The 25,331-nt window shown below is 49.2% G+C and overlaps 2 protein-coding genes across 8 annotated transcripts; one reads left to right on the top strand and one right to left on the bottom strand.

Moving 5' to 3' along the window:
- Positions 1-24: 24 nt before the first annotated feature.
- Positions 25-9,550, bottom strand: Znf646 (zinc finger protein 646). 4 transcript variants are annotated; one of them, XM_027404491.2, is made up of 3 exons: positions 9,415-9,550; positions 1,849-7,197; positions 25-520 (listed from the first exon to the last, which is right to left on the bottom strand). In XM_027404491.2, the coding sequence occupies exons 2-3, from the start codon at positions 7,112-7,114 to the stop codon at positions 420-422; spliced, it is 5,367 nt and encodes a 1,788-aa protein (XP_027260292.1). In that variant the 5' UTR covers positions 7,115-7,197; positions 9,415-9,550; the 3' UTR covers positions 25-419. The 4 variants fall into 4 exon arrangements, with proteins under 4 accessions (XP_027260292.1, XP_027260291.1, XP_027260290.1 ...); XM_027404490.2 differs by lacking the exon at positions 9,415-9,550 and adding an exon at positions 8,551-8,965; XM_027404489.2 differs by lacking the exon at positions 9,415-9,550 and adding an exon at positions 8,290-8,965.
- Znf668 (zinc finger protein 668) lies at positions 9,404-24,664 on the top strand. 4 transcript variants are annotated; one of them, XM_027404518.2, is made up of 3 exons: positions 9,404-9,543; positions 17,199-17,867; positions 18,408-24,664. In XM_027404518.2, exons 2-3 carry the CDS (start codon positions 17,221-17,223, stop codon positions 19,621-19,623), a joined length of 1,863 nt encoding a protein of 620 aa, XP_027260319.1. In that variant the 5' UTR covers positions 9,404-9,543; positions 17,199-17,220; the 3' UTR covers positions 19,624-24,664. The 4 variants fall into 4 exon arrangements, with proteins under 4 accessions (XP_027260319.1, XP_027260317.1, XP_027260318.1 ...); XM_027404516.2 differs by lacking the exon at positions 9,404-9,543 and adding an exon at positions 9,596-9,724; XM_027404517.2 differs by lacking the exon at positions 9,404-9,543 and adding an exon at positions 10,031-10,360.
- The last annotated feature ends 667 nt before the right edge of the window (positions 24,665-25,331 follow it).

Here is a 25,331-nt window from a genome sequence, read left to right on the forward strand (position 1 = left end):
AATTTTCCTTTTTTAAAACTTAAATAAATTGTTACAAAATAGATTTTAGAAAATAAGTTACAAACTATAGTAAAAGGCTCCCCTTCCACAGGCAACCTTCCCACCTGTGGTATGCTTTGAATATGCCTCTCCCTGGGTTAGAATCTGCCTATCCCAGCACTGTGGCAGAGCCTGGCCCTGGAAGAACACGGTGACAAAAGCTTGGGAAGGAGATCCTTCATGGATACAGACACGAAGACTACATCATGTCCTTCTTGACAAAGAAACCAGATCAGGGTCCTCTTCATGGGAAGAGATGAGGATGCTCAAGCAACTCCTGAGCAAACTGTGGAGATGAAGACTCTCTCTCTCTCTCTCTCCTGCCTGCCTGCATCCCCAGCTTCAGTGAACTGTTCTTTGGAGACCTGAAGTTCTGAAGTTCAAACAGAGAAGTTGAGGTCTGCAGGCCACTGGGGTGAGGGGTCCAAGAGAGAGGCTGTAGAGGAATCCCCTCTGCTTGTTACTGATGCCACTGAAGCTCCTAGGGAGAGAAGGAACAGCGGTCACTGAGTGAGGCCTAAACCACCTCTCCAGACCTACAGGTCATTCCCTGACATGAGCCTCAGAGACAGAGAAGTGCAAGTGGCCAGGACAAACCGCTCACTGTTAATGTGTTCACCTACCGTGTATAAGGCTTTAAGTACCATGCCCAGTATCGCCCCCTCAACAAAAAGACCAAGCCCAGGAATCCTAGAACCCCTATTTATTTTTACAGTCTTGGCTAATAGGCTCCTCACTCATTCTACTTGAAATGACAAGAAACCCTTTGTCCTGAGAGCCATTTCTTCAGTTCTCAGGAACCATCACCACTGTATTTTTGTCCTTCTCAGACAAGCTCTGGTCAAGGGCATACCATTTCAGGGACACCCTCCCTTGGTGGCTACAGATGGAATAGATTTTCCTCCCTAAATGTGGAATATGAGCTTAAGGCTTGCTGAGTACACAGACTGCCCCATGCCTCCACAGACTTGCCCTTCAATGGGCTGGGGTGGAGACCAGTTTACCCCCAGATTCACTGTGATAGAGATGAGAGATAGACTAATGAGTGCTGCTGCTCGACTGGGCCTGTCTTCAAAGAAACAATTATCTATGAGTCAGTCTTTCAGTTAAAGGGCTGTGCTGGGGGGGAAGGTGCTGGCTGAGAAGGCAGTTTGATTAGTTACTGTAGGATCGATCTGTAGCAGCAGAAGGCAAAGGTTAACTAAAAGGAAGAACAAAAAGATACAGTGCAGCACTCACAGAAGGTCCAAGAAAGAGAGGCAGAGACAGACTACAGGGAAAGAGAGACAGAGAGCCAGCACTAACCAGTAACCCAGCAAACTGGCCAAGTCAGCAGTAACGAAGCCAGTTAGGAGTCACCAGCCGAGCAGGCAGACCCACCTTTGCCTCAGCCCCGCAGGCTATTCCCTATCCACCCTCATGACAACCCTCCACCACCCCCTTACTCATTCTTAGGCTTCTTGTTCACTCTAGGAAAGACCAGAACCCAACAAGGCCCATTTTGTCTTTTTTCTCTGGAAGTCATTACTGGCTACACCAGGATTCCCAGATGTGGTAGTTTCCAGATATCTCTGCCCACTGAAAGAAAAAGTACTGCCCACCCACCATAGTGTCCATCTTCCTGACCCGGGATTTATACTTCAGTGGCTCAAAACCATTTCAAACTAGTTAGTACATGTCCAGGCCTCCAACCACTCAGAAATCCACTTGATTCTCCTTGCTTCCCTTACCTCCTCAGGGGCAGGGGTGCTTTCTACCATGTGCCAGCCTCTTTCTGGGTCCTCTACCCAACCCACTCACCTCACATACCTGAGCTAGACATGGTCCACTCCTCCTGGTGCTGCTGCTGGTGCTGCAGGAAGCTCGTTTGGTGGCGAAAATGGCGGGGACAATGAGAACAGGTGAATGGTCCCTCCTGGGGAGCATGGACCCGGCCATGGCCCTGTAGCCGGGCAGCTGTTCGGAAAGCCTTACCACAGATGTTGCAGCTGTAGCGCTTGGGGTCTGTGTGGGTTCTGCTGTGATTCTTGAGAGATAGTAGGTTGGGCAGAAGTTTGGGACACAGGGAGCAGGGGTAGAGTCCAGTGGTATGAGCCTTCTGGTGGTTCAACAGGCTACCAGCATGGCGGTAAGAGCGCCCACACTGAGCACAGCAAAAGGGACGTTCCTTGTCTTCAGCTGCTGTCAAATTTGCTCCTTGTCCTACATCAGCTGGCTCCCCATTCTCTTCTGGGTCTCTAGGAGGTTTGGATGGGGCCTCCTGAGCTTTCCCTGGACCAGGGGGATCCACCTCTACCATCCCAGCTTGTGGATCTCTGGTCTCCTCTGTCTGACTTGGCGCCTGATTATGGTCAACAGCATGAGTCTGCATGTGTGTGGCCAGCTCAATGTGGGACTCAAACACTTTGCTACAGTTACTACAAGCAAAGATCTGGGCAGCAGTGTGGTTGTGGACTGTAGTGGTCACAGCACTCAATAGCTCTTTGGAACAGCGCAAACAACTGTGACAGTCTTTCTTGTTAATGTCGGGATTCAAGAGGCCATCAGGTTGGCAGTAGGTCTTTCCACACTGACTACAGCAATAAGGGCGGCTCTCTGGTTGGAGCTGAGAGCTGCTGTCTCCATCATCCCAGCTATCCATATAACTTGCAGCAGGACCGCTGGACTGGCTCTCAGAGAGGTCTTCCAACTTGCCTTCTGGTTTGGTTAACTGGTCCTGAAGACCCCAGGCACCATTGTGATTCATTTGTCCCCTGTCTCCTTGACACCCATCTACCTTCCCTATTTCCCAAGAGAAAGATTCTGTGAATTCTGAACCTGCTGGCCTGCTGGGACTCTGAATGTGCTCCCTAGGCCTCTGGGTTCCATGCTCCAGCTGCAGGACTGACTGAAGACCTTCTGACCTGGCCTCCAGGCCCCAGTCATCAGCAAGGTTTTCCTTACTGCCTTCCGTATCATGTGGGCCTCCCTGGCTGCGGGCCAGCTCCAGTTTGCCCTCCTCATGCTCCTGCAGATGCTGCTCCAGGGACCCCTGGCCAGGAAAGCCACAGCCACAAAGGGTACAACGCACAGCTGCTGCCCTCCGGGACGCCCGCCGCCGCCGACTATCAGAGTGCAGCCTCTGGTGGTCTTTCAGGGCTGTGCGGTTGGAATATGTCTTAAAACAGAAGGGGCAGCTGTATTGGCCTGTCTCATGGATGCACTGATGGTTCAGGAGGCTGCCAGCATGGCGGTAGTTCCGGCCACATTGCCCACACCTGAAAGGCCGATCCTCACGAATAAGCTTCTGGGTGCCCTTACCCCTCCGTCGCTCAGTATGGACCCGCTGGTGGTTGGCCAGCTGCTTCCGCAGGCGAAAGGCCTTCCCACATTCACTGCAGCGGAAACGCCGAGGGTCTGCATGGATGCGCCGGTGGTTCTTAAGGGACATGAGGTTTGAAAAGCCCTTGGAGCAGGCCTGGCAGCCAAAGTGGCCAGTCTGGTGGCTCTGCCGGTGATTGATGAGGCTGCCAGCATGCTTGTAGGTACGGCCACATACTTCACAGCTAAAGGGCCGCTCAGAGCTGACTTCAGTTTGACAGCCTTTCTCTGCTGTCTCCAACCTGTGCTCCAGTTCCTCCTCCTTTACAGTGGTCTCCTCCCACACTTCTTCTTTCACCCTTGCCGGCTCCTCAAAGGGCTCCACTTTAAATTCTTCCTGGAGCTGCCCTATTAATGCCTGTTCCTGCCCTGCCTCTGCCACATTCTGGGGTTCGTTGCTGCCTCCTGCCTCTGAGATAGGACCCACTTGGGGCTCTGAACCTTTGCAGCGAGGGTGGTTCCGCAGATGATTCCGGTAGGCAGCCAGGTTGGGGTAGCAGCGAGAACAGACAGGGCAGATGAAGTCACCTGTCTGATGGATCTTCCGGTGGTTAACCAGGCTGCCTCCATGACGATAAGTCTTGCCACACTGGTTACATCGGAAAGGGCGGGGGTGGGACTCCAGAAAGCTTTCACCAGCCTGCATGCAAAGGCTGTCTGCAACTGTGCCATCTACTCCCTCCTCAGACTTAGTGTCCTTACCCTCTTCTGAGACAGAAGTCACTGTGCCCTCAAAGACATGATCTGTAACTATTTCTATCGAATCAACTGATCCTTCTAAGTGGCTAGGAACAGTCTCTGTTGTATTACTGGAACTTTGACTTTGGTGATGACGCGCCAGGCTCCCCAGGTCATCATAGGTCTGACCACAGCAGCCACAAATGTGCCCATAACCTGCTCCATCTAGAGCTTCCACCTCCCGCTGTAGCTGATTCAGCAGCTCTGCTTCTGAAAGCTGTAGGGGAGGACTATGGGTAGAGGCTGCTTCTGCTGTGCCTTCCTCCTCTTCTTCTGAGCCCTCAGGTATGCCAGAAGTGCCGTGAGCCTGGCGCAGGTGATGCCTGTAGTCAGTCCTCCCAGGAAAGATCATACCACACAGACAACAGAGGAAGGGCTGTGCTGAGGCTACCTCCCCTGGCCTGTGGTTCTGGAAGTGACTACGCAGGGCAGGCAGAGAATCAAACTCCTTTGGACAGAGAGAGCATTGATAGATGCCTGGAGGGTGGCAGGACCTATGGCTCAGCAGGCCAGCAGCATGGGGGAAAGATTCCCCACAATCAGAACATGTGTGAGTGACTTCAGCCTTCCAGACAGTGTCAGTGTCAGCAGGGTGGGAGGAGTCAAACTGGCAAATGCCTGGCTTCTGGTCACTATCCACCCCAGGGAGACTATCATAGAAGCCAGCTTTACTGCTTTCCTCATCACCTGGAATGTCTAAGTGATCAAGGAAACAGGCCTCTTTCTTTTCTAGTCCTTCCTCAGTGCCAGTGTCTTCTTTAGCACCCAGGAAACAGGCTTCATCCCTTCCAAGCCCATATTCGCTGCCTTTAGATCCCACCTGCAAACAGTCCCCATCCCTTTCCAGGTTGTCTTCAGCCCCACAAGGACTTTCTCCCAAAGGGTCTTGGGAAGAATCCAGGTCTTCATCATTTTCCAGCTTCTGGGTCCAGGTACCCGCAGGTGCGAGTTTGGACTCTTCTTCACCAGTACTATCTTGTTTCTGGTGCCTCCTGTTCCACTGCCGACTATGACGTCGTAAATGGCTCTTCATGGCAGCCATGGTATGGAAATGCTTGGCACAGGTCCCACAGCTGAAGTCTCCTGTCTGGTGGGTCTGCCTGTGGTTGATAAGGCTGCCTGAGTGGCGATAGCTCTTTCCACAGTCTCGACAAGCAAATGCTCTAGGTGGTGACACGTTGCTGTCTGTCCTGCTCTTTTCTCCTTCCCCTGCCTTGTGCGTCATGCCATGATGTTCAAGACTCTTGAGATCTTCAAAGAGCATACCACAAATGTTACATATCTGTTGTGTTGTCCTATCTGCTGTGGCCTCTTCTTCATGTTTGTATACATGCCCTTGATCTGTGTGGAATGCTGCTTCTGTTCCCACTGGGTCAGGTTGTTCCTTCTTGACAGGGCTAGGTGAACCCTCAGTCCCTGGGTATGCACTTCGGCGTGTAGCCTTGCAATGTACACGCACATGGTTGCGCAGAGCCATAAGGTTAGGGTATTTTCGAGGACAGAGTGAACACTGGTATTCTCCTGTCCGATGGCTGTGGCGGTGGTTCACCAGACTCCCCCTGTGGCGGTAAGCCCGACCACACTCATTGCACTTATAGGGACGATGGTCAAGGTTGCTCTCGGGGACCTCTTCCTCTTTTTTGGTAGTCTCTGCCAACATATGGGCAGTTGAGGACACTTCTTCCCCAGTCCCTTGCCGGGGTCTATGATGAGCACGAACATGGTTTTTCAGAGCAGCTGCATTGAACAGCTGCTTGGAACAAACTGAACAGGGATAGATACCTGTTTGGTGGCTCTTTCGATGGTTGATGAGACTACCTGCATGACGGTAAGTACGACCACAGTCCCCACAACAAAAAGGTCGATACTCCTCTGGGCTACCATCCTCTAGCTGCCCAGAAGTGCTGAGCTCCCCAGAGCCATTCAGTATCGGTGTTTTGGGTAGCTGATTCCAGCTCCTCTCATCCGTATGTCCATTTGTGGTAAGCATCTCTCTCTCTTCCCATGGCTGTTCCTGCTTTTCCCCCTCGTGGGACTGCTGATGTTCCAGTAGATCCCGAGGGAGCCGGAAGGCACGAGGGCAGTGGGGACAGTGGTAAGGTCGATACTGAGCGTGGAGTCGTGAGTGGTTCTTCAGAGCCATGAGGTTAGAAAACTCCTTAAAACAGATGGCACAAGGGTAGATGCCCAGAGTGTGGCTCTGGCGGTGGTTGGTGAGGCTCCCAGCATGCTTATAGGTCTTTCCACATTGATTGCACTTGTATTTTCGTTCCTCCTCAGCAGCAAGTGGCTCAGTGGATTCCTGGCCCCCTGTGAAGTTCACTACTGATTCAGCCAAATACTGTTCCAAATTGCTAAGCAGGTTGCTGGCTGGAGTGGGGAGTGGTGGTGCTCCATCAGAATTGGTGGCGGGTACCCAGTCCTCTGCACTTTCTTTAGGATCTGGCTGGATTTCTAAGCCTTCTCTTGATTTGGTCGGTGGATCTTCCCAAGTACCTGGAACTGCCCTGGGATCAGCTTCAGAGTCACATTCACCTGTCTCTTGTACATGCTTTGTCTGACTTTCCCAGCCTTCCCTAGAATCAAGTCTCTGACCCCAGGATTCAGTAGACATTGTCTCGATGTGACCGTGTGAAGTGGTTTCCTTGGCATGTGGGGGCCTGTGCCTTTGGTGTCCCTCAAGAGCATGAGTCCTCATGTGGCTCTGGAGGGCCAAGGGATTAGTAAAATCCTTGCCACAGGTGGTACAGGGGAAAAGACCAGTTTCGAGGTTCTGTTGGTGGTTGACAGAGGTCCCTGGGTGATGGTAGCCACGCCCACACTGCTGACTTCGAAAGGGGTGGGGGGAACCGTCAGCCTCCTCACTGTCCTGGTTAGCAGATGGATGGAGCAGTTCTCGATGCCGAGACAGTTCTGGGAGGTTAGGAAAGTGGCGCTGACAGTCAGAGCAACTGAATGAAAGGGGCATGTCTGCCATACATCAATGCAGTAGAAAAACCTAGAGGCTCAGGAGGAACAGACAGGTGGCAGCGGCATCTTTCTCTGCAGAAGGGCCAAGGCCTGGAAAGAAGGGGCGGCAGTCAGAAGGAAGGACTCAATCAGTTTTGCTTCTTGGATATGTGAGCACCACATTCACTAGAAGTCACTGAGAGGTTTCCCCACCATCCATGCCAAGTGACCTGCTTTTTATTAGGTCTGGAGGTACCATCTCTTAAAGCTTTACTATGCACAAACTTCTAGAAAAGTTCCCCTAGGCATAAGTCATCTCTAGAGCCAGAGATAAGGAAACTAAAGTCTAGAGTCTAGGCTCTAGACAGACCTAACTAATTTTGTTTAGACAGTACATAATGGATATTACTGTTCCTATGTCTCTGCTCTCTATAATTCTGGGACAAACTAACAAGAATCTATGAGCTTTTAACAATAAACCAGAACTATTTCTGGCTCTGGTGGAGGTGGTGGTGTTTTGAGATAAGGTCTTACCTCCCTCTGCAGCTCAAGCTGCTCTGGAACTCCCTATGTAGCCCAGGCTAGCTTCAAATTCATGGAGTTCCCTACCTTAGTCTCCTGAGAGCTCAGATTACAGGTGAGAGCCACAACAGCTGATCAGGCCTTGCAATAAGAGAAGTCCAATTCTTTCTTCACTCCTCAGCTAAACTGAATGCTCTGAAAGCACTGACAAAGCAGCAGCTTTCTTCAGCTGCCACCTAAGGCTTCCTAGACGTTGGAGACCCTTTCAGAGAAAGGGCGCTCAGTTTTTCTCTGCATCACATTCTTTCCTAATGTTTTTGAGCATCTGTTTAACTTACTTGCTTTAAATACATGTGATCCCATCTCAGGTTGCAATTTCATTTTATCCTCTGCTTTTTTTGCTCTATTCTCTGCCTGCTTTACCTTGCTGTCACCATCTTTTTTTTATTTTCTCTTCTACTTCCTCTCTGCAGTCTTAAGATGACAGCAACTCAGGCAGCACTGTAACCATGTGCCAGGCACTGCTTTTAAGTGTAGTCTGATTTGGGGAGGGAGGCATTTCAGACATGGTCTCACCATATAGCTCTACCTTCCCAAGGGCCACCATGCCCGCCTTGTGAGTGTATTATTTATGCCACTAAATCTAATGCCTGTATTTCCCCAGTTTTCACATAAACTCACTGCAAGAGGCAATCTTCATTCCAAAGCTCTCGTTTCCCCAGTAGCTGCCACTCATTTCGGTCACTTCATCTTGACTTTCTCCGAGGCTGACTCCAGTCTCCTGGGACCCTAAAATAACTATTTCTAATCTCACCAGCTGAGTCTGTTCCCAGAATTCTCTTTTCTCAAAACTTCTTAAGAGTCCCTTTCCCTAATCAAGCACCATCATGGTTCTCTACAGTCATTCGTCTTTTCTGCCAATTTCCTCCCTAGATTCCCTACCTCGCACCAGGAGTGCCTTCTGGTTCCCGCCGCCGGCGCGTCCGTTGGAGGTCGTGAACGGGAGCGCGCCTGCGCACTGGGACCCTTACCCTAACTGCAGCCGCGAGCCCTAAGTGGTTGCTGGTGCGAGGGCTCTCGAGCTCGCATACACAGGCACACCCAGCCAGGGTTCCCGGGAGTGGTAGATGAGGGAAAGAAGGGGGGGAAGGAGGAGATAGAGGTAACAGGGCACGGCAGGTGTGAGCCAAGAGTCTACCCCAGTTCCGCGGACACTTCCTATTGTTAGTAGGAATCAGGAAGTGTCCTAGGTGCTAAAGCTTCCCCCAGAAACTTCCGCCTAGGAACACTTCCTGTCTCTCCGAGCAGTGTTTCTACACGGACACGCTTCCGGCGCTATGTTCCGGGTGGGCCCAACTCTGTTTCGTTTTTGTTGCTTTTGAGACTGGGTCTAGCTATGCAGCCCAGGCCGGCCTCGAACTCGCAGAAATCCTCCTGCCTCGACCTCTGGAATGTCGGGATTACAGGCGGCGTGAGCTACCCCGCTCGACTGTGGGCGCAACTCTGGCTCCGCCCACGCAGGTCAGCGCGGCGTTCGGATGGGCTTAAGCCACACTTCCGTCCCGAGCTGCTAAAATCGTTCCAGTGCTTGTTCAGTAAGCACAGCAGTAAAAAATAAGCAAACACTCTGCAGCCCCGGCTACAGTACTTTTGTGACACTTTCCACGAGGTTCCATAAAAGACTCTTCCCAAGACGGGCGTGGGGGTGGGGACCCTCGCTAAGTTCACGGCTCGTTGTCACAGAAAATGTGGACTACGAACGGACTCGGGCGCCACAAAACCTGAGTGCTCTCCGCATCTTCCCACCTAGCTCTGGAGACACCTCCGGCGACCTGGCGGGTGTACACCGTCGATCGGCCCGGCGTCCCGTCCCCTTAGCACCCAGAGACCCTTCGCAAGATACTTCTCTGCTACTGGAGGCTCGGGGTTGCTTCCGTAAGTTTTTCCTTCCTCTTGAGCAAGGAAGGCGCCCTTCCACTTCCGCCGTCTGGCCGCCGGCCCCGCCCCTAACCTCCCTCTTGCTGGGTCCTAGCGCCGGCCCCTCGCCGAGTGTCCCGGGCTCTGCCGGTGCTAGACACCGCCGCCGAAGCTGCGGAGCCTGCGGACATCCAGCCAGGTAGGACACGTCTGCGGGAGTCTCAGGGGCCTCGGGCAGCGGGCACCAACGCCGTTTGAGCTGCCTCCCGTTTCCCCGCTGATGCCGAGCGGACGGAGTTGACCAGGCGCGAGCATCGCGGGCGGGGCGAGCGGTGATCGGCCTCGAGCGAGCTGCGGGCCCAGCAGGTCCTAGAACCCGCCCGGTGCCCCGCCGGTCAGCGCTGTGGATGCCTAGGCTCCGCGGACGCGACTGCCGGTCTTGCTCCGCGCGGGCCCGGGGGTCCTAGAGTCCGCCATGTTACGGGCTTTTGTCTGTGTGGCGACGGCCTCCCAGCCAAGTCCTCCGCGTCTGCGCGCCCCCCTCCCAGTCCGAGGTCCTGCCCGCCCCTCCCGCGGTCCTAAAGATCGCCATTTTGCAGGTCTTTGTCCTGCTCTCGGTCCTCTGTCCATTCATTTGTCCATCCCTTCCTTCTTCATTCATTCTGTCTTGCTTCGCTCGCCGAAGCCACGTTATCCTAGGGTTTAGTCCCACATGAGTCAGCATACAGCCCCGCTCTGCGGGGGCTGCCTGTCTGGCGAGGACACCCGCACAAACGCGGTTGCAGAGAGCGAGGAGCGCTGGGTTTCTGCAGCTCTTGTCCCTCCTCAGAGTCTGGTAGGCCCCACCGCCCTGCAAACTCCCATTTGCTTCAGGGGCCCCGTTCGGCTGAAGATATCGAGGCCAAGAGCGCTATGCATCCCTCATCTTTACTGCTTGTTAAATATTCTTGAGGGCACGGAGTATTGGGGAACGGAGTATTGGAAGCATGCAAGAATCTTCCCGTGGGAAAAGGAAAACGAGGGCTCCTGGGCAAAGAGAATTGGATATGGAGGTGGTAAACTCTGTGAATTGTGGATGGAGCTTAGGTTGCTGACCAGTGGGGACACCGCCACAGAAACTGAGGCTGGGATCATTTTTGAGCTAACTAACTGGTTGTTAGGCCTAAGGTATACTTAAACATTCACCCTAACACAATCCCATCAACTCACCAAAAGGCTCAAGGTCTGTTAGGCTTATTTGTTGTCTTGAGGAGATTGGGGAATGTGAGTACCTGTTTTATTTTTTAACCACACCTGCGGCCGGGGAGGGGAAAGCGAGTCCGCATTAATTTAAGAGATGTCACTCCTCTCACAGGCGAGGAGTTACACTGTGTTCCATCACAACAGCCGGCAAAAGGAAGTACTGGGGTGATGCTTGGATCTGATGACCTTGTAAAGATGGGAATTTCGGTTAATAAATAGTTGGTGACTGAATCTCACAAACTCCTACGATGGAGGAATCAGAGGCTGTAGACCTGGTTTTGAATTCCACCTGAAGTTTGTTTTCAGTCACCAAACAGTTTGGGACATAAAGAGCATTTAGAACAAAGGGCCCTGGACCCCGGTGCTGGAGGCAGAAAATTAACAACCAAATAATAAAATGTGTTGGTGCTAATAAAACAATAGTCAAAGGGACAGATGGCAGAAATGTGGCTGACTACCTGGCTTCAACTACTAGCTCAATCTATGACTAATTACTTGGCATTTCTGTGTTGTCTCTTATTTTAAGTACTTGTTTAATTAAATTTTTATTTATCTTGTGTGTGCATATGTGTGGAGGTCAGAGGACAACTTATTGGAGTCTGTACTCTCTTTCCACCATGTGGGTCCTGAGGCTACAACTCAGGTACTAAGGCTTGATAAAACCACCTTCTTACCTACCCAGCCCTTTTCTAGCCCAAGAGGACTGAAGTGCTACTCTTATGACTTTATTTAGGCTTAATTACTGCTGAAAAGGCCTTGCTTCCAAACACAGAATTTTAGAAGAACACAAATGTTCAGCTGTAACAGATTTCTAGGAATTGGGAGATGAGCTTGAATAGTTGGATCAGTGAGCATAAAATGCTAATGATACCCAGTTCATAACAGTGAACCTGCAGGTAGTATTTAATTCAGATGACACCATAAAAAAATGCTATTTGAAAGGAGAATTTAGACAGTAGTTAGCCAGGATAAAGATATCATTATTTAAAAGAAGTCTATGAGGTGGGGTGACATACCTTTAAATCCCAGCAGGCAGTCAGGTGAGTTCCAGGACAGCCAGCCAAGGCTATATAGTGAAACCTTGTGTCAGTGGTACAGTAGTGAAATGCTTGCTTACTAAGCATGCATGAGAGTAAATTCGATTCCAAGCACTGCCAGAAAGAAAGGAAGGTAGGTGATCAAAGCCAAAGTACATGATCCACACCTGTAATCCCAACACTGAGCAGGCTGAGACAGGAAGAATCAGGGCCAGCCTGGGCTACATAGTAAGACCCAGTGCTCCGTCCCCAAAAGGTAGTCAAGAAACCTTTATATTTTTATGTGTATGAGTGTTATGCTTACATGTATGTGTGTGCACCAAGTGTGTGCCTATAACTGGAGTTAGAGGTGGTTGTGAGCTACCATGTGTGTGATGGGAACCAGACCTGGGTCCTCTGGAAGAACAATAATTGAGTAATTGCTCTTACTCCTGTGTCGTTTCTCCAGTGCCCAGAAAAGCCTTCTTAGGTGGAAGGAGATGGCCAAGCTTGAGACCTGAGTTCAGCCTCCTACACCTGTATGGGAACAGAGGAGACTTGACTCCCGAAAGTTGTCCTCTGGCCACCACACATACACCCTTGAGAGTGTACATACAGAGACAGTCAATACATTTTTTTAAAGAAGAAAGAAAGCCTTGATAAAGGAAGTGTCTGGGAGCTAAGACCCAATAGTAACCAAAGAGATAAGACACAAAGATGCTTAGGAGACTTCGAAATAATGGTTCTGACCAAGAGAGCTGCTAGTGTAAACACCCTGAGGTGGGAAGAAATTGAAGAAGTTGAAAATGAGGACAAGAGGCATGAGTGGGTGACACCTAGTGATAGAAACAAGGAATTGAACAGAGCTAAGCAGGAGTGAGATGGATTAGGGATTTGCTGATCATAGAAAAATACTGGTATTTGTCTTGGGAAGTGTCAGGATTTGACTATAGATTTCTAGTGGATAGTAATGAAAAAGTCTAACTTAGGGTTTGAAGTTTGAGTTTTGACTCTGGGCATCTCTGTGCACTTTTTGTCTTGTGAGGATTTAAAGCAGAGTTGTAGTAAAAATGTGTCCCTCCTAGAAGCACTTGAACACCTAGGAGATATGAGTCTGTCTATCTATCTACCTATTTTTCTTTTATTTGTGGTACTGAGGATAGAGCCCAGTGCTTGGCATGTATCAAACAGGTATCCTGGCTGACATATCTGATTCTTAATGATCCACAGAGTTTGTTTAAAGTGCAGATTGTAGGGCTGGAGAGATGGCTTGGTAGATTGAAACACTAGCCATACAAGCCTGACAATCTGAGTTTAAGCCCCCAAAACCCATGCAAAAATCTGGATTTGGTGGCACACATCTGTAATCCAGCACCGCAGACAGGAAAATGTTCAGGAACCTTGCCAGCTAGCTAGTCTGGAGCACACAGGGTAGCAACAGAAACGAGAGACCCCAGTCAACAAAGTGGAGGGAAGAACTGACTCCCAGTTGTTCTTTGTGTGCGTGCGCGCACGCGCGTACACACACACACACAGAGCTAAGAGAGGTGGCACACACCTTTACTCCCAGCACTCAGAAGGCTAAAGTAGGTGTATCTCTGACTTCAAGGACAGCCAGGGATGCAGAGAAACCCTGTCTTGAAGAGAAAGAAAGAAAAAGAAAAAGAAAAGGACTCTGAATCTGTGTGTATGTACAGACAGAAGACAAAGGAAAATGTGAGATCCCCTGGAACCTGGAATGACTGTTTTGTGAGCTAACATTGGTGTTGGGAACTGAATTCATATCCTAGAACAGTGGTTCTCAGCATTCCCAATGTTTTGACCCTTTAATACAGTTCTTCATGCTGTGGTGACCCCCCCCCCACCATAAGATTATTTTCATTGCTATTTTGTAACTGTAATTGTTATGGATTGTATTGTGAATGTCTGTGTTTTCAATGGTCTTAGGCAACCCCTGAAAAGGGTTGTTCCACCCTGAAAGAGGCGAGACCCACGGGTTGAGAACCAGTGCTCTTAACTGTCTAGCAACCCCTCCTGCCTATGACTATTATTTTTAATCTCAAAGAATAAAAATACAGGTTGTAGTGTCCTACATGAACTTCCTTAGAAGATGGTTCTCTCTGTTTGCTTTTTTCCCCTCAAGACAGGGTTTCTCTGTGTAGCCTTGGCTGGCCTGGAACTCGCTCTGTAGATCAGGCTGGCCTCAAACTCACATAGATCTGCCTGCCTCTGCTAGTGCTGGGATTAAAGGAGTGTACCACCAATGCCCAGCATTTGTTTGCTTTTTAAAAAGGATTTATTTTTATTCTTTTTGTATGTGTGTATGCATGTGTTAGGACATGTTGCAGGTGCCCAGTGAGGCCAGAAGAGGGTACCAGATCCCTTGGACCTGAAATTACAGGTGGTTGTAAGCCACTCAGTGTGGTACTAGGAACCTGATTCAGGTCCTGTAAGAACAGCAGGGCTCTTAACCACAGGGCCATCTCTCCAGCCCCAGGTTTTTGTTATTTAAGTCAGGATCGTGCTAGGTAGCTCAGACTGATCTTGAATTAATGATCCTCCAGCCTCAGCCTCACAAGTATTAGGATTGTAGGTGTGCTTCCTAGATGAGGGTTTTGATGCAGGGGTTTGTCAGACCTCACTTGGAAAAATATCACTCTTTGCAAGGGTGGGTGTGATGAGGCGTAACCTGGCTCTCCATTCTTCATGGAGCTAGGTGCCTGCTGGTACCCGTTAGACACTTCCCACATTTCTCTTATGTGCCTTAGGAGGGATTTACCTCTCCGTCAGAACAGAAGACTGAAGCACAGACCAGGCTAGGGGCCAGAGTTCAAGATTAGCAAGGCTGAGTGAGACAGTGCTGGCTACTGGCTCTGGTCTCAGGGCAGTGTTAGCAAGATGAAAGAAGGTATAGGTGCAACGTGAACTCAGGCCCCTGGACACTAGGGCAGGCCCAGACTTGTGGGCAAGGGCTCAGACATCTTAAACGCCCAGAGTCAAGTCTCAGCTGTGTCAAGTTTCTAACTGTGTGACTTGACAAAGTCTCTTTACTCTTAAAACTCAATTCAGTCTCATCAATGGGGTCGGTGATTCCTGTTTCAAGCAATGTGAGAATTATGTAAGGCGTCACATCCAGCTGCCTGGCTCTGAGATGACCCTGAAACTGAGGGAAGCAGTCTGGTTCCGGTCAGTCCTCATCGGTCCCATGAGTTAGTACTGTTTTTAACTTCCATTTTTCAGGCAAGAAACTGAGGTTCTAAGATACATGGTAAATTGTACAAAAAGTCATGTCAGCTGAGACATGGTAGCGGTTAGATTTGAATCTGGGCATTATGATTTCAGAATATACTTATTTACACTGAAGTACTGTTTCTCTGGATCTTGCTGTCTTGTTTTGTTTTGTTTTTCCGAGACAGGGTTTCTCTGTGGCTTTGGAGGCTGTCCTGGAACTAGCTCTTGTAGACCAGGCTGGTCTCGAACTCACAGAGATCCGCCTGCCTCTGCCTCCCGAGTGCTGGGATTAAAGGCATGTGCCACCACCGCCCAGAGATGTCTTGTTTTTTTGTGGAAGGATGAGTGGATATATGCAAAAAGGTTAGGATGCTGTGGAATTTGACAAGTACTTAGTAGATGTGAGCTGTCTTTTTTTTTTTTTTTCTTTTTTTAAGCAGTTCTAGGGATCAAGACCAGCCAAGCCTCATGTATCCTCTTTTTGTTTTGTGTTTTTCCTTTAGGAGAAATTTAGGAGGCTAAGGATGTGTCTCAGTGGTAGAGCACTTGTCTTGCCTGCACCAGGCCCTGGGTTCAAGTCTCAAAAATTTCCCTCCTCCCCCCAAAAAATGCTTCCTGGTATGTGGGACTACTGACCCTAAGGAGTATCTCACTCAGGGTTCTCTCAGTCAGCCAGGTAAACTGCTTCTGTAGACCTTCTCTGGAAAAGGCCCAGAGCATCCCCCGACCCCAGACTTAGTTCAGGTCCACCCTCCTTCTCCATCCCAGCTCCTGTGGTGTGCAGATGAGGGCACAAGTCTATAAACATCCTAGAAAATGATCCACAAGCCTGAACATAGAGCCCTGGCCCGCCACCCTCTAGGCACACCTGGCGCTCCTTGCCCTCTCTCCCTGCCTCAGCCCCACATCTAAGATCCTCTTAAGAGGATCTGCCCTAATCCTCTTCCCTTCATCCCTCAGGGAGGATGAGCGGGTGTTAAAAACCAATGCAGCTGTTAATCCTATTTTTTCCCAACTATGATCCTAGGAGCAGCTGTGTGGATGTTGTCTGGGCTCTTGGCCAGAAAGTAGGGACTCAGCAAGAGCTAGTATCCCAGGAGGCCTCGCTAGCTCAGACATGTCAGTTGTGAAAGACTCTTACTGCCAGCAGTAGGTCAGGCTGCCTTGAGAGTGAGTGAGCTCCCCATGTCCAGAGTTTTGGAACAAGGACTAAAAGGGGTTAGAGCTCAGATGGACCAAAATTCCTGTCTGGGGTGGAGTCCCTATCACCATGCATGGTCAGACCAACCAGGGGATGGTGTGCACATATCGAGACCCGTTACCTCCAAACGGCGGCGGATTTGGTTACCTCCAAATGGCCAGCCACCCTGTCTAAACATTGACTCCTCTCTCTGGACCCAAGGCTGTTTTCCCTTAGTGCTTGGAGACTTTAAAGCCTTGGCTGGAACTGAGAAAGAAGATTGTAAGAGTAATGGAACCTAGGCATTCTGAGAATGCCCAGGGGTTAGCAAACTGACAGGGTTAGGAATAGAATATAGTGGTTCTTTTGTGGTTCTGGCCTCTTACTGGTTTATACCCCTAATGAGCAGATCACAAGGGAGACTTGAACACAACATCAAACTTGGGAACCAGTAGCATAAAGGATGTAGAGTCCTGTGGTTTGGGCTGAGGAGCCCCAGATTTGGAAGTTCTGGTATGATTCAGTTAAACCCTTTGAGACTGGAGAGCTGGCTCAGTGGTTAAGAATACTTGCAGTTCTTGAAGAACATTCAAGTATGATTGCTAGCACACAGGTGGTAGTTCATGCTCACGGACATCTGTAACTCCAGTTCCAAGAACAGCCTTTCTGGCACTAAGCATAGACATGGTACCAGTAAAATAAAAGTAATTTTTTTTTCCTTAAAGATAGGGTTACCTCAGGGCCAGGCAGCACGCCTTTAATCCCAGCACTCAGGAGGCAGAGTCAGGCAGATCTCCATGAGTTTGAGACCATCCTGGTCTGCAAATCAAGTTCCAGGGCAGCCAGGACTGTTACACAGAGAAACCCTGTCTTGAAAAAAGAAAACTGAAAGAAAGAAAAGGAAAAGATAGGGTTACCTCAGATCTTGAGAGGGCTTTAGCGAAAAGGGAACCCTTGAAGAATACAGAGGGATGGCTTTGATCTAATTGTTACTTCTTTTTCAGAGAAAGCCAACCCACCAAGGCCATGGAAGTGGAGGCTACAGAGACCAAGTCGCCAGGCCCCTGCTACAAGCGTTCTGGCCGCCGTTTTAAGTGCCTGCTCTGTACAAAGACATTTCCAAATGCTCCCAGGGCAGCGCGCCATGCTGCTACACACACACCTACAGATTGCTCAGAGGAGGTGAATGAGGTACAGCCAAAGGTGGGTACAGAGCCCAAGGCCGAGGAAGCCAGTGGAGACAAGGTGTCTGGCCCAGTAGCCAAGCCCCGGCCCTATGCCTGCCCGCTGTGCCCCAAGGCCTACAAGACAGCTCCTGAGCTACGCAGCCATGGGCGCAGCCACACGGGTGAGAAGCCCTTCCCATGCCCAGAGTGCGGCCGCCGTTTCATGCAGCCAGTGTGCCTACGTGTGCACCTGGCCTCGCATGCTGGTGAGCTGCCCTTCCGGTGTACACACTGCCCCAAGGCTTATGGTACACTCTCCAAACTCAAGATCCACCAGCGTGGGCACACAGGTGAGCGGCCCTATGCCTGTACTGACTGCGGCAAGAGCTTCGCTGATCCTTCAGTGTTCCGCAAGCATAGGCGCACCCATGCGGGCCTGCGACCCTACAGCTGCGAGCGCTGCGGCAAGGCCTATGCCGAGCTCAAGGACTTACGGAACCACGAACGGTGAGACCCCTGGATACAGCTTGGAAACAAAAGTGGGAACTAGCATCTTAGTAGATTATTCCGATCGGAAAGGGGACAGCTGGATACTTACCTAGAGATGGGAGCACCTGGTCAGGCTAGGTGGCAGACAGAGCAAAATGCTCAGACTGGAGCCTTGAGAGCGGGTGGGGTCTTATTGGCCTAGATTCCAGTATAGCTGGAAAGGGAACGGTGTTTGGAACCTGTCACCCACAGCAGCAGGTCCTAGGAAAGATGGAACTTTAGATTTTTTGTTTTGGTTTGATTTTAAAGCAGAGTTCTTTAGTTGCCGTGGCTGTCCTGGCTCACTTTGTAGACCAGGCTGGCCTTGAACTCACAGAGATCAGCCTGCCCCTGCCTCACAAGTGCTGGGATTAAAGGCGTGCGCCACCATTGCCCAGCTAGATTTCCTCACTCTAGGGTACAGCCCTGTAGCTCTTAGGGAGTTGCAGCCCAGACAGGCCATAGGGCTGTCCCATGTGAGTCTGTTGCCATCTAACCAGGTCCTCCATTACTCCGCAGGTCCCACACGGGTGAGCGCCCCTTCCTCTGCTCTGAGTGTGGGAAAAGTTTCTCCCGATCGTCTTCCCTCACCTGCCACCAGCGGATCCACGCAGCCCAGAAACCCTATCGCTGCCCGGCTTGTGGTAAAGGCTTTACACAGCTCAGCTCCTACCAAAGCCATGAGCGCACACATTCGGGCGAGAAGCCCTTCCTGTGCCCTCGCTGTGGCCGCATGTTCTCCGATCCCTCGAGCTTCCGCCGCCACCAGCGGGCCCATGAGGGCGTGAAGCCTTACCGTTGTGAGAAGTGTGGCAAGGACTTCCGGCAGCCAGCCGACCTGGCCATGCATCGGCGAGTGCACACCGGTGACCGGCCCTTCAAGTGCCTGCAGTGCGACAAGACTTTCGTGGCTTCCTGGGACCTCAAGCGGCATGCACTGGTGCACTCAGGACAGCGGCCATTCCGCTGTGAGGAGTGTGGGCGAGCCTTCGCAGAGCGAGCCAGCCTCACCAAGCACAGCCGCATGCACTCTGGCGAGCGTCCTTTCCACTGTAATGCCTGCGGGAAATCCTTTGTGGTGTTATCCAGCCTCAGGAAGCACGAGCGTACCCATAGAAGCAATGAGGCTACAGGAGCTGCCCCCCAGCAGGAGCTGGTACTGGGACTGGCGCTGCCTGTAGGCGTCGTGGGTGAGGGCTCAGCTGCCCCCGTGGCAGGTGCAGCAGGGCTAGGGGACCCTCCAGCCGGGCTGCTAGGTTTACCCCCAGAGTCCGGTGGAGTAGTGGCCACACAGTGGCAAGTTGTAGGCATGACTGTGGAGCATGTGGAGTGCCAGGATGCTGGCGTTGGAGAAGCTACTGGTACTCTGGGAGATGCAGCAGAGGTGGGGGGTGAGGAGGCTGATGAGAAGCCCCCACAGTTCGTGTGTCGTGAGTGTAAAGAAACTTTCTCCACACTGACGTTGCTACGCAGGCACGAGCGCTCACACCCAGAGCTCCGGCCCTTTCCCTGCACCCAGTGTGGTAAGAGCTTCTCAGACAGGGCTGGGCTTCGTAAACATAGCCGCACCCACAGCTCAGTACGCCCCTACTCCTGTCCCCAGTGTCCTAAAGCTTTCCTGAGTGCTAGTGACCTGCGCAAACATGAACGCACCCACCCTGTGCCCCTTGGGACCCCCATACCCCTAGAGCCTCTTGTGGCTTTACTAGGAATGCCAGAAGAAGGGTCAGCTTGAAGCTCAGAGCTCCCTACCACATTCTCAGTCTCCAGATCCCTGCCACTGGGCAACTAGCTCAGCTCTCAAGCCACCAAGAACTGGGGACAATGAAGGCTGGCAGCACTTGTGAGAGGCATTCATTAAAGCATTGGCTTTGACACCAGGCTGTCTTCTGTATTCTGGTTGAGTTAAATTTCAGTGGAGATCCCAGATTAACACAAATTATAAGGGTCTTGGTGGTGTTTTGTTTTGTGACAGGATCTCACAGCTTAGCCTGATCCAGAACTCACTGTATAGCCCAGGCTTCATCTTGAACTCAACCAATCCCCCTCTCTCAGCCTCCCAAGTACTAGAATTATAGGTGTTTACCACCACATGTGGCTCCTAGAAGGGTCTTGCAATTTATTGTTTGTCAAAGTATATTTTGGGTTTCTTGTGAAAGAGCTTTCAGTGGCCAAGTCAGGACAGGAAGGAGTCTGTCTTTGAGAGTCTGGGGTTAAAAGGTGTTTTGAAGCATTAGTCCTCTAGTGAGCAACTCTACAGAGCTTTGTTTAGCCTACACTCAGGATCATGAGACCTTTATTGAGTATTTCTGTCTTTTTATAGATTGGAAGCTGGGGTTAAACGATTATCTTTTCTCAGGGCTGGAGAAATGACTCACAATTAAAAAGTACCCAGCTTGTCTCTCCACCTACCTTTAAAAAAAGTCTGCCCCCCTCAGATGTTAGACAACTAAAAAAAGATTATCTTTTCTGTTTATCACAGTAACAAATTAGGAGACATACTTGGAGGAACAGAGATCCCTCTTCACATTAAAACCCATGAGCTACAAAGGAGTAACCCTCATCTTGGAAAGTGCTGGGTGGGCTTGGTGGTACACATCTGTAATCCCAGCACTCTGCAGACAAAGGCAGACAGGTCCCCGAGGCCAGCCTGGTCTGCATAGTGTGTTTCAGGATAGCCAAGACTACATAGAAAGACCCTGACTCAAACAAACAGACAAAACTAAAGACCGTATGAAAATATCATATATGTGGCCTAAGCAGTGGGGACATACTATGTACCTAAATGGACAGTGTTGTTATTAAAAGATGTTGATAGGCTCCACCATTCTGAGGCAAAGGCAAGGGGATCTCTGTGAGTTCAAGGCCAGCTTGATCTCTATTAGGAGTTCAGGCAGGCAGGGCCACATGGTCTCACACACACGCACACACACCCACTGACAGTAGGGACTTATCTTGGTGGTGAGGTCCTAAGTTACCTACTATGTGTGAGGTCCTGAGTTCTATCTACAGCATTAGGAGGAAGAAGTTGACTTTCCCAGTTTAATCTTTAAATTCATTGCCTATGCAGCTTTGGCTGGCATTAAATTCACAGTGTAGCCCAAGCTGACCTCAAACTGGTACGTCTGCTGTAGCTACCCAAGCATATGCCATCATATGCCATCACACCTGAATGTCTTTCATTTGTAGGAGAAACAAAACAGAGCAGGGTGTCCCTCTCCTGTGTGTTTGCTACCCTTTCTTTGTATTTCATCATGCCTGCTGGTTGTCAGTGCAGTGAAACCAAACTTGAGAGCAGATTATTTTGCCATTCTCCTAGATTTGTGAGATTGGTATCAAGTCTGGGACTGGTCACTGTACACACACTGTAACGGGCCTGTGAAGCTCACACCAGTCTCCCCAGTGCTGTGATCATCCGTGTTTTCAATATGGCCATCACAACTAGAAAGTGGAAGATGACTTGGCCCGTGGCTTGCTGCTGGCCTGATGTTTGCCTGTGTTTGGCAACATTGATGGTTTTGAAAACATCCAGTGGCACAGTAATTGTGCCATTATGGTGTATAGAAAGAGCCCAAAGGATTTTTTTTTTAAAGATTTATTTATTACATATACAGTGTTCTGCCTATGTGCCAGAGAAGGGCATCAGATTGAATTGTAGATGGTTGTGAGCCACCATGTGGTTGCTGGGAATTGAACTCAAGACCCCTGGAAGAGCAGTCAGTGCTCTTAACCTCTGAGCCATTTCTCCAGCTCCCAAAGGATTTTTTTAATCCAATCTGAAAATCCAAAGCTCATATGGAACATATTAAGCACTTGCTCTGCCACTGAGCTACACCTCCAGCCCATAATACTTAAAAACAAAAACAAAAGACAGAGGTGATGTGTTTGATGCTAAAAACCAAATATTAGAATAAAAAAATACATGATTGGTACAAAAATAAAAGTCAACCAGTAGAGTGAGAGGATCCAGAAATGAGTGTGTCTGTGAACTTACTGGTATCTATTAAGTTTTGGAGTGCTAATGATTGAACCAGGTGCCACAAGCAGGCTGTGCAAACACTTTACCACTGAGCTATATCTCTAGCCCTTTATTGTTTTTTATTTTGAGATTAAGTTGACTAGACTTTAGCCTGCTCTGCAGCTGGGACAGACTTGTACAACCAAGCTCAACACATTTTTATCAGTCGTTCCTTTATTGTTTTTGTTGTCTTGTTTTTATTTTTATTGTTTTTACTTTGTGGTTTTTTTGAGACAGGGTTTTTTCAGCCTCAAACACAAAGATTCACCTGCCTCTGCCTCCCAAGTGCTGAAATTAAAGGCGAGCCCCACGCCCCACCACCGCCCGGCTTGTTCTCTTGTTTTGCTTTGCTTTTTTGACACAGTCTTGCTGTGTGGCCCAGAGTGGCCCTTGATCTTATGATGTTTTCATTCAGCATCTAACGTTTTGGGATTACCACCAATTTTTGTGAATTTTTTTTTTTTTTTTATGGTGAAGGTGATTGTTCACATCACTGGGGAAAAGAAAGACTAGTATATAGCTTTCCTTGAAAAATATCTAGATGACTCCATGAATTTTATCTTCATTATCACATGGGCATACATACATGCATGAACACACACACACACACACACACAGAAAGATACCAAGAAAATGAGTTATCCAGGTGTAGCCCCTATGTCTATAATCCCAGCACTTAGAAGGTAGAAGCAGGAGATTTAAAGGGGTCTAACTTGAAATGAGACTGTCTCAAAAGTGAAACAATAAAAACAAAAACAAAAACCTACCTGTTACATAGAGAACCCTCTGTCTGGGGGGCTAGAGGAAGAAAAGAAAAAAGCAAAACAAGGTGAAGATAAGATTTGCAGACACAGAGCCAGGCGCAAGCCTTTAGTCCCAGCACTCAGGAGGCAGAGGCAGGCTGATCTCTGAGAGTTCAGGACAGCCCCCAAAGCCACAGAGAAACCCTGTCTCGAAAAACAAACAAAAAACGATTTGCAGGCACAGAGTTTTAAGTTTTGGAATGTGGCAGGGTAGAAGCCATTAGTATGTTCCCCTTTAGGGTCAAGTTACGTAAGTCCTCAAATTTTCATGGAATACTTTAATTTTTTTTTTTTTTAAGAGTTAGCTGGGTGGTGGTGGTACACACTTTTAATCTCAGCACTCTGGAGCAGAGGCAGGTGGATCTCTGAGTTTGAGGCCAATCTAACACCACCCCCCAATTACATTTAACTTGTTTTGTATGTGTTCACATGTATGTGTGTGGGTACATATGTACCATGGTGCGTGTATAGCAGTCCGAGGACAGCTTGGGCGAGTCAGGTCTCTTCTACCATTTAGAACTTAGGGATAGAACTCAGGTTGTCAGGCTTTACAGCAAGCACCTTTGTCTGCCGAGCCGCCTTGCCTGCCTGGCAGGCTGCTGAATAAGAGTCTAGGTCACACATTATGGCCACTAGGGCCTCCCTTTCCATTTGTAGCTGTAGCAAAGCTAAAGGCCAACGTGAGCCAGAACTCCCTGCCTAAGCTTATTTCCTTTTCCTCCTTTTTTGAGAATCTTGCTATAGGAACTCTTTTTCCTTTCCTTTCCTTTTTTATTTTATTTTTTTAAGATAGTGTCTCCCAGTGTTAGCCCAGACTAGCCTTGGACTTGAGGTGATTCTCCTGCCTCAGCCTCCTGAGTGCTGAGATTACAACCATGCACCACCACACTGGGATTCGGTGCCTTTGTAAGAGTTGAGGACCACCACGTTGGCAATGTCGGGAAGGAACCAGGATGCAGTTCCTATCTGTGCCCACCTGCTAGTCATGGGGGACACTGCAGCAAGCAGCCATAGTTCAGGAAGGGTAAACCAGGTAGTGAGCCCCAGGAGAAATAGCAGAGTCTCAATGGCAGAGATAGCAGAGTCATGCCCAGGTTCTCAGACATTAGTATTGAGAGGGAAATCTTTTAGGTACTTGAGATGGCTCAAACAGTAAAATGTATTTGGTACCAAGCTTGACAACCCAAGCCAGCATGATGGGAGGAGAGAACTGATTCTTACACATTGTCCTCTGACCTCCAGCAGTGATGTGGTACACACACACACACACACACACACACACACACACACACACACACACACACACCCCTAAGTGTCAAAAATGGAGTGGGGAGAGGAGGGCATACAGTACTTGGGAGGCAGAAGCAGGTAGACACTGAGGTAGCTCTTGTCACCAAGGCTGATGACCTGAGTTTGATCACTAGAACCTACATTGTCGAAGCAGAGAATTCACTACAGGAAGTCACCCTGTTGACCTTCCAAGCACTCTGGCACAAATGCACATGAACATATACACAATGAAAACATGCATAAAGTTTATAATTTATTTACAAGCTTTGTTTTTAATTTTTGTTTTTGATTATACGTTTGTGGGTCATATGCATGTCAGCACAGGTGTTCACTGAGGGTTTCGGATCCCCGGGAGCTGGAATGACAAGCAAATGTGAGCCATCTGATGTGGCAGCAAATTCCGAAGAGCAGAGCCATTCCTCCAGCCACCATAGATGTATTTTTACAAGCTGTGTATGTTTCTTATAGCTAGAAACCCTTAGACTTAAGATACTTGGCCCATTTTGAGTTAATTTCTGTAAATGGTTTGAGGCAGGCGGTTCAACTTCATTCTTTTGCCTGTGAATTTTCAGTTGTTTCAGAAGCATCTGTTGAAAAGACCATTCTTTGTTTATTGAATTGTCTTGGCCTTCTTTAAAAAAAAATAAACTAATTGTAAATATGAAGGGTTTTGTTTGATTTTTAGCTGGGGATCAAACCCAAGGCTTGACACAAGCTAGGCAAATGCTAAACCACACCTTCAGCTTCCTGTCAATTATTGCAGGGTTTTAAAAAGAGATTTGTTATTTATTTCTAAGTTTTTGGACTTCGTGTATGTCTGTACATCCAGAAGAGGGTGTTGGGTCTCCTAGAAATGCATTATGGATGGTTGCGAATGACTCTGTGGATCTGGGAACTGAACCCTAGACCTGTGCAAATAGCAACAGATGCTTTTAACCCCTGAGTCATTCTCGAGCCCCTGATTAGTACAGTTTTGTAGAGACTTCAAATCAGGGCCTATGAGACTTCCAACTTTGTTATTTTTTTTTCTCCCAACTTGTTTTATTTCAAGATAATTTTTTTTCTGGCCCCAAATTCGCTATGTAGCCCTTGCTGGCTTCTAACCCACCATTCTCCTCCTGCCTTGGCCTCCCGAGTGCTGGAGTTACAGATGTCTGTCATCACACTTAACTCCATTTGGAATTTTGGATCAGATTGTCAGATTTTGCTGTCAAGGACTTTAAAAAGCTAGTTAAGGTTTTGGTAGTCGTGCTGAATCAGTTGATACCTATGCAGTATATTACCATCTTAACAGTATTGAATTTTCTGACCTGTGAGCATGGAAAGTTTTAA

The sequence above is a fragment of the Cricetulus griseus genome, chromosome 3 (genome assembly GCF_003668045.3).
Source record: "Cricetulus griseus strain 17A/GY chromosome 3, alternate assembly CriGri-PICRH-1.0, whole genome shotgun sequence".
NCBI classification, from domain to species: domain Eukaryota; kingdom Metazoa; phylum Chordata; class Mammalia; order Rodentia; family Cricetidae; genus Cricetulus; species Cricetulus griseus.

Excerpts from the sequence above, each read along its gene's own strand:
- Znf646 (XM_027404491.2), bottom strand. The coding sequence starts at position 7,114 with ATGGCAGACATGCCCCTTTCATTCAGTTGCTCTGACTGTCAGCGCCAC. Across the intron at positions 521-1,848 it reads GTGGACCATGTCTAGCTCAG|GAGCTTCAGTGGCATCAGTA; the intron begins GTATGTGAGGTG and ends TTCTCTCCCTAG.
- Znf668 (XM_027404518.2), top strand. The coding sequence starts at position 17,221 with ATGGAAGTGGAGGCTACAGAGACCAAGTCGCCAGGCCCCTGCTACAAG. Across the intron at positions 17,868-18,407 it reads GACTTACGGAACCACGAACG|GTCCCACACGGGTGAGCGCC; the intron begins GTGAGACCCCTG and ends ATTACTCCGCAG.